The sequence below is a fragment of the Spinacia oleracea genome, chromosome 4 (assembly GCF_020520425.1).
Source record: "Spinacia oleracea cultivar Varoflay chromosome 4, BTI_SOV_V1, whole genome shotgun sequence".
NCBI classification, from domain to species: domain Eukaryota; kingdom Viridiplantae; phylum Streptophyta; class Magnoliopsida; order Caryophyllales; family Amaranthaceae; genus Spinacia; species Spinacia oleracea.
Window position 1 is genome coordinate 181,278,810 of NC_079490.1, and position 10,957 is coordinate 181,289,766.

Below are 10,957 nucleotides of genomic sequence, written 5' to 3' on the forward strand. Positions count from 1 at the left end.
CAACTTGTTCTTTTTTTCAAATAATTTTACCACAACATGTCATTTGTCCCATGCGCCCATGCATGTACTATAAGATAGCTTTGTCTACGGATGGATCGAGTATTCAAACAAATCAACAACTTTTCTTTGAAATTAACACTATCATATCTACCTTATTAGCTAGCTATAACCATATATATATATATATATATATATATATATATATATATATATACGGCCGGAGAATTGGGAAGGGAGCTTAATTTATTAAGTAGCGATAATAAAATTCGCTAGTGTTAGTTATACTTGTACTTTGGAGAAAGAGTTCATACATATATATATATAGATATACTGAGGCATTTAAAGTTAGTAAAGCGAAGAATTAGAAATTTATAAAATGAGGCATAATATGCTAGTTGTGGGCTTAATCCTTGGGGTTATTTTAGTATTAAGCCAAGTGAGTGAATCTACTCATCGTTTAAATTTGCAAATAGGGCCTATTATAGTTGGTGGTAAGGGAAAGCCACCCAAGGGTAGTCCTACTACACCACCTACTCTTACACCTCCTCCTCCTAGTCCTACACCCCCTCCCGGGTTGAAGGTAGGCTTCTATAAAGGGCGATGTCCTAACATAAATGTCGATGTTGAGGCAAACATCGCAACCAAAGTTCAACAAGAATTTCGCAAGGATCCAACTATACTTCCCGCCCTACTTCGAATGCAGTTTCATGATTGCTTTATTCACGTAAGTACATCTTTCTTTTTTCTACTTTTCTTGATTTTTCCCCCCTCTATGTAAATTTCATGTCCAACAAATAACTTATCTAATAAAAATACGCTTCTACCTTTTTTTTTTAATTAAACAACTTTTCAGATTATGTACTTGTCATTACAATCCTTTTCCTATTTTGTCATTTTGTTGGCTCATATGTATTTTGTAATAGATCTTTGATAATGACCTCGCCTTTCACCAACATGCAACAATGAACTACTCCGTACCACTTCTTTTTATTTTATCAATGTCTTACTCCTCTATTCCTTTTAATTATCGCATTAATTAACTTCATCCATTCCTTTTTAATTGTCGCTGTTGGATTATCAATAGAACTTCCACCTTAAGTTGCACATTGTTATTATGAAATCGTATCGAAGTTATTAAAATATGTGTAGGTAAAATTAAAGATAGATTTTTTTTAAGAGAAACTTATGAGAAATAGTTTTTTTTCCAAAAGAGTCCTAATTAATGATTTTAGTTAAATATCGTTGAAATAAGGGGGATATACTTCCTAATTTACCGAGCTTTGTAAAAATGATAAATAAAAAGGACGGAGGGAGTAATAAAATTTATAGTAAAATCGTATCTATTGAGCTAAAAGGCCGACAGCTAATACTTTTACGGCCCGTTGGTAACTGGACATAAATTGTATCAATTGGAATGAATTTGTATGTAAATTTGTAAGGAAAATCAAAATCCATTCTCATGGTAATGATAGTTCACTCAAAATTATCTCCTTTTCTTTATAAATTTTCATTAATTACCATCCATTAACATTTGGGGAGTGCTATTAGGTGGAAATGCAAGTTTATGAAGAAAAACACCAAGTTTGAGACAAAATTCCATTACCATAGACATCATGATGTTATTTTCTTAACAAATAACACCTAGATTTATTAATTTCCATGCTCACCATTTATTACCAACCACCTAACGGGTCGTTAATATAGTGATCTGATTTTGTACGTATCTTGATTATTCATACTCCGTATTCGATTGACATAATAACTATTCTTCACATAATTTTTGGTTGGACAGGGATGTGATGCATCAATCCTAATCAAAGGGTCTTCCTCAGAAAGAACGGCAGGTCCTAATCTTAGTGTAAGGGGATATGAATTGATAGATACTTTAAAAAATGTTGCAGAAGCTACATGTCCTGATACTGTATCTTGTTCGGATATTATTGCTATTGCTACTAAAGAAGTTCTTAAAATGGTAAATATATACTTGGTATTTCCTTTCAACATATTAATCTTTAGAATATTGATTAATTAATTTGGATCACTCTTTGTTAAACAATTTATAGGGAGGAGGATTGGGATATGCCGTTGAAACGGGCCGAAGAGATGGGCTCGTATCAAAGGCCCAAGATGTTGATCTTCCAAGTCCTTTTGCATCAGTTTCCGAGAGCATTTCAGCTTTTGCTGCCAAAAACTTTAGTCCAGAAGAAATGGTTATTCTCTTAGGTATACCGCCCTATTGCGTCTTCCATATATTATTGCATACTTTTCTCCAATTATCTTTTAAAATGCACCAATTTTTAAATGGACTTGGTCCACACTAAATTTATTGTGAACCATGCATTAAAATAAAGCGAACAACTTGTTCCTAATTTATTTTGGCATTTTATTAGGATTATTATGAAAAAATATCAAATTAGTGTCGTTGATACATGTTGTGCTTGAATAATGTCATTTTAAGTCACAATTCGCTTTTAAAAACATAGGGCTACTATGCTTCAAAAAAGGGTTACTAGGTCTAAGAATTTTGGTGTTTAACTTATTATAGTTACTACATGAACAGTAAAGGTCACTATGAGGTAAAAAAAAGTGCTAGAGAAAACTATTAATTTTGAGTCCACACTAATATTATTGTGGACCAGGTCCACACAAGAATAATCCTTTAAAATGATACTCGATCGGTATGATGACTAAATGCAAAAATCAATCTAAATGCATAAGGTAACGAAATGATTTACCCTTTCACCCAAAAACCTACTAAAATTGTGAAACTTGTGCGGTAATTATTTTTTATCTTAGCTCAGTCAATGCATAGCCGCATAGGTTTTAAATTTATGAATGAAATTTACATAATAACTTTGGTAAAAAGAGTTGAAAGGGGCGATGCATGATGCATAAAGAGGTTATGCTTATTAATTAAGAAGAATTAACTCCATATTTTTTTTTATAATAATTACCATTTAGGCTGCGTTCTATTCACCTGATTTCCATTTATTTTTCCTGAACTTATCTTATCTGAACTTAACTGAACTTATCTGAACTTATCTGAACTTATTAGAACTTATCAAAACTTATTTTAGTTATAAATTGTACTTGGCCAACCCTTATTTTTTCTGAACTTATCTTATCTGAACTTATCTGAACTTAACTGAACTTATTTTTCCTGAAATAAGTGGAAATAAGGTGAATAGAACAGGGTCTTACATTATTGCCTTTTGATATTTTCTATTATATATACAAGAAAAAAACATTTGAAATGGCATGATGCATAATCATAACAAGTCTAATTATTTAATATTGGTGAAATATAATATATAGGTTGTCATACAGTGGGAATATCACATTGTGATTTTTTTGAGGATCGGTTGTACCAAGGTAGTAGCCAATTCGACGAAAACATGGACAAAGACCTTCGAGAAGAACTGAAGCCAGTATGCCCCCAGAATGCGGGATCAGACAATTTCACGTTTCTTGATCAAAATTCAGAAAGCTCGAATATAGTTGACAACTCTTTCTTTCAACAAATTGTCAAGCAAAGAGGAATCCTCCCAATTGACCAAGCATTAGCTAATGATCCTCAAACCAGCGGATTTGTGCAACAACTTGCCGTAAATCCAAACATGTTTGCTACTAGATTGACTACTGTCATGGTCAAGTTGCAAGCACTCGATGTTCTCACTGGTAATCAAGGACAAATTAGGAAAGTTTGTAGTAAATTTAATTGAACTGATCACATATTCATGTATAAGAACAAATTAAGTTTGTATTTTTACTCTAAGATATGATGCACAAGATTTCTAGGAGTGAGTGATAGACTATTACATCTAACATATTATTTTCCCCTGCTTTTCACCTTTTCTAACGTTGTTGTGATAATCAATACAATATTTCTTATTTTGCTTACTAAGGTCCTGTTTAGTTCACCTTATTTCTCCTGATCTGATCTGATCTGGTTTGGTCTGATCTGAACTTATTTTTTCTGATCTGATCTGAACTTATTTTTCTGATCTGATCTGGTCTGATCTGATCTGATCTGATCTGATCTGATCTGATCTGATCTGATCTGATTCTTCTGAATTAAGTTTAAACAAAAATCTACATTTATTAATATTAAACGACTTACGTGTAAAATAAATGTTACACAAATTTATAATATTGTTATTATTTACTTGACTTTGCTCATGATTTAACTATTTCTTATATTAGATAGACCTATACATGATCTAGATAGATCGGTTATGATCTAACATATAAGTTTCTGATCTGGATATGATATGTACAGATCAATTCTGATCTATACATGATTTGTACATATAAGTTATGATCTGGACATGCATGATCAATTCTAATCTGGACATGATCTGTACAAGTTAGTTCTGATCTGTACATGATATGTACAGTTCAGTTATAATATAGACATGATCTGTACAAATCAGTTCTGATCTGGACATGATATGTGTAGTTTAGTTCTGATCTGGACATGATCTGTACAGATCAGTTCTGATCTGGACATGATCTGTACAGATCAGTTCTGATCTGGACATGATCTGTACATATCAGTTCTGATCTGGACATGATCTGTACAGATCAGTTCTGATCTGGACATGATATGTACAGTTCAGTTCTGATCTAGACATGATATGTACAGTTCAGTTCTGATCTAGACATGATTTGGACATGAGATGTACAGATCAGTTCTGATCTGGTCATGATCTGTACAGATCAGTTTTGATTTGGTCATGATCTGTACAGATCAGTTATGATCTGGTCATGATCTGTATATATCAGTTCAGATCTGGTCATGGTCTGTACAGGTCAGTTCTAATCTGGTCATAATTTGTACAGATCAGTTCTGATCGGGTCATGATCTGTACAGATTAGTTCTGATCTGAACATGATCTTTGCAGATCAATTCTGATCTAAACATAATTTGTACAGAGTCGATATCTAGACAAGTTATAATTTGGACATATCGATTCTGATCTGGACAAATCGGTTTTGATCTGAACATATTGGTTCTCTAATGATCGGTTCTGATGTAGACAAAATCTTTGCAGATTTGAACATGATCTGGACATGATCTGTATATATCAGTTATGATCTGGATATTATCTGATCCTATCAGTTCTAGTCTGGATATATAATGGTTCTGATCTATAAAAATCAGTTCTGATATGGACATGACCTGATCATATCGTTTCTAATCTAGACTTAATGGTTTTAATTTGGACATGATCAATTTGAATGTTTTGTTAATGTTTTTTTATGCCTTAAATAATAGATTTTAATTGCATCGACAACAACATTATTTTTTATTAAAGCAATAATAGTAATAAAATATTAAATATAATAACAATGATATAAACATATACCAATAATAATAATAATAATAATAATAATAATAATAATAATAATAATAATAATAATAATAATAATCTGGTCTGATCTGATCTGAACTTATTTTTTCGATCTGATTAGATCTGAAATAAGTAATAAGGTCGTGAAATAAGGTGAACTAAACAGGGCCTTAAAAGTAACAGTTTGAGGATTCGCATGATCTTATTTGTTAGAATATGTCTTGAATCGATCAATGAAATGGACTTTTGAAATTTCGTAAATCTCATAAATTTATAAAATAATAGTGCATGAGAGATGAGGATTGAAGTTTTGGGCCCTCATAATTACCACGCCTTGCTTTAATAATGTAGATTGTACAAAAAAACAATTAAGGAAAATTGGTTTACAATCGTATTTTCCGTTTGGAATGTCCCTTTTAAACGCTCTACTCACCTTTCATTCTCGGTAGCATTACAACTCCTAATTATTATTCTTTCCTTGAGCTATAGGCTTTCTTATGATCAAGTTAATCCGATACCTGGTTAACGGTACAAATTGTTCTTTCCCAACAACGTAGTTAAGCAAGGAATAAGGGAGATATATTAATAGTTTTAAAGTATTATACTTTGTATGTACTTGGGAGTACGTAGTACTCCGTATATATGAATGAAAATTGATATTTGTTTGCAAAATTTAACTGATAAATTCAAAGGTTTGGACTTGTATTTCCCAAATCTTTCCTTTGTCCTAAATCAGCAACTATGACCACATACAAACTAGACGAAACACAACCTGATACTTATCTTTTCGCTTCTTTCGACAATCGTTTTGTTTATGGAATGATTTGTATCAAAGGGGAGACCGATATCACCATAATCCGCTATATCAACCTGACAAAAGATAAATTGATGATAAATGGAAGTGAGGTAAAAGAAGCTATGTTACAAAAGTTGCATGACTCTCTTTGTTTAAGACCAAAAACAGGTTACGTTTGTGTTAACTCTAGCGGAGCATGTTATATAAATCCAACAAATAAAGGTATGTTTAGGCCAATCGACAATGTTATCTTCGATTGGTCTCGTTTTGGAGTCATAGTTCCAAACTCCGTCAATGACATCTCAAGAAAACAACTACATCACAAGGATCAAGAATTGACTGCAATGAGTACCCTACTTTCCAAACAACAAATACAGGATCTCAAAGAAGAATGTCGAAAGGACCGACAAGGCATGGAGATGGAATTAAAAGATCGAGGTACGTCATCAACTTTCTCTGAAAGAATTTCAGTATGAAAGTACAAAGATCGAGTTCGAGTCGGAGGTAAAGGAGCTCAAGGATCACCTTTCTGCGAGTATGAAAGACAAACAAGTCTTAGAATTGGAACTCAAAAACGTAAACGAACTCGACTCTCAACTTTCCTTTTATAGGAAGGAAAATGAAGATATTGTAACAGATTTACACAAGCTACAAAATCAACTTGTTTCTTGTAGACTTGAGTTACAGTTAACTAAAAGTCAATTGGAGTCTTCCAACAATAAGATAGTCGATTTCGAAGAGTTAGTTTCGAGTTATGTAAAGGAAATAAATGTAAAAGAAGCAGAACTTGTAAAGTTACAAGATCAACATTCTATGACCATGAATGATCAGTTGCAGTCCTTGAAGATATTGTTCGAGTTCGTTGAGGCCAAGGAGGTGGACGATCAATGTCTTGACCAATGCTATGTAAATGAATCAATTGAAATTGTGGATGAATGATACTTACTTACTTACTTACTTTATTTTCTTTCAATTGTTCCTTTAATTTTAACTAGTCGTGCTACAACTTTGACTAATAATCCATGTAATTGTCTATTGGTAAATATTACTAAAAGTTGATATATTGATAATATACATTAATACAAATGTAACAGGATTCAACATGACTATTTTTCATTGTGCATATATAATTAACATTGGTCAAAGTTGATCGTGTACGTGAATAAAATTGGCGTATTATATTCAGCGCACATGCAATTATATATGCACGCGTGTCGTCTATGGTAATGTTCGTGTCGAATATAAATTAGTTAAAACCTCAATAACCCAAAATCTGGAAGATTTCGGAGGCCCAAAGTGCCCATGCCTAAGGAAAGTAGAGTGTGGCCTGTTTTATCAATATTGGCTTGCAATTCGTCCATTTGTGAACCAATTGGTATAAGTGCATGTGTTATTAACCGGTATAAATATATTGTGTTATTGGTCAACCATTATATTACTAATTAGTACCGGTTAGACTTTCTACTTTATTGTATAAACATACTATTTTTTTGGTACTGATAAATCGAATAAAAAACTAATAAATACCAATAAGAGTCACTATTGTCCAATACTTTCTCAAGAAAAGTATGGCGGAATAAGGTAATAGTTGGCTAGGCTTATAGATTGGTCATTCTCTTTCGTCTTCTTCAATGTTGGATAATGTGAATTACGTAGTACGAAGTATATGTTAATATAATCAAGTATTGTATTACAAGTATGAAGTAAATTCTAACCTGTTTTCAACATGTATACATATACTTAACTTAATCGGTACGCTACACCATACATTGAGTTGCAAAAAAGTTGAACTCAAGCACGGACAAGCGAAGAAAGGAATACTTCATATAAGTTGGATGATAATTCATCCTTATTCCAAACACCAAAATTGTGGTAAGTGCTTGTATACAAGTATGTGAAACTCAACTCGTTTCCTCGCAATTATCCAACGCAAAACCACATTGCCTTTAATTTTATTAACACCCAAATCCTTGTACTTACATATCTGTTTGTGTTTCTAAATATATATAGAAAATGACAACATATAATCTAGATGAAACTGTTGATGTTTTCGTTGCTCCTTACGAAGGCAAAAAGATGTGTTATCAAATGGTTCGCTTCAGTGAGAGGCCAAACCAGAAGATCGATCATTGGTGATATAGACTTGAACAAAGATAAATTAATTATATATGGAACGGAGATAAAAGAAGCTGCTATGTTGCAAAAGTTGTATGATTGTCTTCGTTTAGGGCCAAGCGGAACAGTATTTGTCAACTGTAATGGAGAATGCAATATTTGGATATCAAAATCTGGATTTGATCGTCTACATCATAATATAACATTTGATTGGTCTCCCTTCGGATCGAGTTGTAGTACCAAACTCCGTCAATAATATCTTAAGAAAAGAGTTACAACAGAAGGACGAGGAAATCGCGGTGATGTGGAGTTTATTGGAAGCCTCAAAGAAACAGATGGAAGCGCTAAAAGAACAACTCTCTATTGAAGCCGAGTTAAAATCGATTAAATCCATGTCGAAGCTAAAGGAGAAGGTAATTGAGCTGGACGAACAACTTTGTAAAACCAACAAGGAAAGTCAAGAAATCAAAGCCAAGTTACAGAAAATGCAGGATCGAGTTTCATCTGTCGAAGTTGATTTACAGTTAACTAAGACTCGATTGGAGTCTTCTGACAACAAGATAATCGATCTTGAACAACGACTTTCGAGTTTTGAAAAGGAAGGCCAAATGAAAGAAGCTGAGCTTATTAAACTACAAGATCAAATTTCTATGATAATGGCTGATCAGGTGAAGTCTATGAACATCTCGTTCGAGTTTAATGAGCCAAAAGACATGGAAGATCAAAGCTGTTTTCGTGAATGTAATACAAATAAAGCAGTTGAAATTGTCGATGAATGATTGTTAAGTATTGTGTGGTTAACTGCTTTGTTTAATTTGGTTAATACAATAGAAATTATTATATTCTCTAATCTTTTCAAATGATGGATGGATGTTATATGATCTGCTGCTCTAATTGCTTCTCAGTAAAGGTGTTAAGACTTAATCGAGTCAATTTGCGTGACACCATCCATAAAATAATTCATAAAATGTAGTATCTTACAACATAATTTTTTTATAAGGTAGTTAATTACAACATTTGTTTATAAGATAATTTTTTCGTAAAACACGCTTTTATAAGGTTTTACAAATTTGCCTAAAATAAAAGAGACGAGGACGGAAATTTGATATGTAATAAAGCTTTTCTACATGGTCATCTAGAGTACATGAAAATGCCACCTGATTTTCATAAAGATAATACTGACAAGGTCTGCAAAATGAAAAAATCCTGATACAGATTGAAACAGGCTCCCTGGTGTTGGTTTGAAAATTTGTCTACTGCTAAAGTATGATATCAAATTATTCACTATTCACTATTTCGAATGGTGATTTGCAGTTAAGTGTGCTTGTCTATGTTGATTATATGATAATTTCAGGAAATAATTTCTTTGCGTTGAATAATTTTAAAGGGTACGTACTTGAGTCAATGTTTTAAAATGAAAGGACTTGGGGCATATGAAATATTTTATAGGCTTGGAAGTTGCCCGTAGCAAGAGCATATTTTATGTATGTCAAATTAAGGAAGTATGCACTTGATATTATTTCAGAAACAAATCGATTAGGCGTGTAGCCTGCAGAGTTTCCTATGAATCGAGCAGAATCACAAACTAACTAGCGTTAGCAAAAGGAAAGGATCTTACAGATGGAGAGAAATATAGGCGTCTGATTGGTCGCCTCATAGACTAGACCAGACCTGACATATTTGGTTCCGCATTTTATCTCAATTCATACAAGCGCCAAAGGAGGAGCATTGGGAAGCCGCATTAAGGGTAGTACGATACTTAAAAAAGTGTCATGGTCAAGGCATTCTTTCGCGTTCTGATAGTGCACTACGACTATAGGGATGGTGTGACTCAGATTGGACAAGTTGCTTGTTGACTCGTCGGTCTTCTTGACAAGATTCTATAAGTATACAATATACTTATAGATATTCTTTACAAGATTCTATAAGCATACAACATATCTTGGAATCATATATACGTCAAAATTAAAATAAAAACATATTTTGGCATCGTCATGAGCCAAAAAATAATGTAATGTGCAAAACCCATATTTACCGGGTTAGTTATCGAGTTGGCCCTTACATTGTCCGTGATAGAATACCTAAATACAATAAAATATTTTGTAATTAGTTCCTAGTTTGTACTACGTAGCTAATTATTCCCTTAGTTTATAGCCTAAACGTACGTTGTAAATGCTGTATATTTTACATTTACTCTACCAAATCAATGAGAAAGGCAAGGAATATAATCAATCTCTTTCAGTCCGGCCGGTCAAGTTATGACAATGTATGTGTATGTTTGAATGAACTCTTTCCGACGCTAAAGAGAACTGATAAGTACTTTTGTGAAACGAAGTAATGTATGTTATGACAATGTATAGTTATGTTTCAACTTTCTCTAGGACGTGAAGTTAGTTATTTATTCTTTGCCCTTATTTTATGTTTACCTCATTAGACAATTCATCATCTTTATGTACTCTCCCCAGATAAATAAATCATGGACAAGCCAGGAATAATTTCTGAAAACTGAATTTTCGGTATTTTGTAGCTGATTAGTAGCTTATATAAATGTGTATGAAGTTCATTTCTTTGGTCCAAGCCATCCCTACAAAAAACCAATTAACCCAAATCGATCTTTAACTTCGCTCTTCAATTGCACTAACTAATCCATTGGACCCTATATATATTTTACTTTTCTATTTATGCGAAACGA

General features: G+C 32.8%; 2 protein-coding genes across 2 annotated transcripts; both read left to right on the plus strand.

Annotated features, from left to right (window-relative positions):
• The first annotated feature begins 211 nt into the window (after positions 1–211).
• On the plus strand, positions 212–3,800 carry LOC110799312 (peroxidase 57). Its single transcript, XM_022004550.2, has 4 exons — positions 212–724; positions 1,793–1,972; positions 2,064–2,223; positions 3,316–3,800. Exons 1-4 carry the CDS (start codon positions 377–379, stop codon positions 3,720–3,722), a joined length of 1,095 nt encoding a protein of 364 aa, XP_021860242.2. The 5' UTR covers positions 212–376; the 3' UTR covers positions 3,723–3,800.
• Positions 3,801–8,567: 4,767 nt separating this feature from the next.
• LOC110799307 (uncharacterized) lies at positions 8,568–9,044 on the plus strand. Its single transcript, XM_022004543.2, has one exon. The coding sequence runs from the start codon at positions 8,568–8,570 to the stop codon at positions 9,042–9,044; it is 477 nt and encodes a 158-aa protein (XP_021860235.2).
• Positions 9,045–10,957: the final 1,913 nt, after the last annotated feature.

What these genes read in the sequence shown, in the direction of transcription:
- LOC110799312 (XM_022004550.2), top strand. Translation starts at nt 377, where the DNA reads ATGAGGCATAATATGCTAGTTGTGGGCTTAATCCTTGGGGTTATTTTA. An exon ending in TTCATGATTGCTTTATTCAC is followed by an intron (nt 725 to 1,792) that starts GTAAGTACATCT and finishes TTGGTTGGACAG; the next exon opens with GGATGTGATGCATCAATCCT. An exon ending in CTAAAGAAGTTCTTAAAATG is followed by an intron (nt 1,973 to 2,063) that starts GTAAATATATAC and finishes AACAATTTATAG; the next exon opens with GGAGGAGGATTGGGATATGC.
- LOC110799307 (XM_022004543.2), top strand. Translation starts at nt 8,568, where the DNA reads ATGTGGAGTTTATTGGAAGCCTCAAAGAAACAGATGGAAGCGCTAAAA.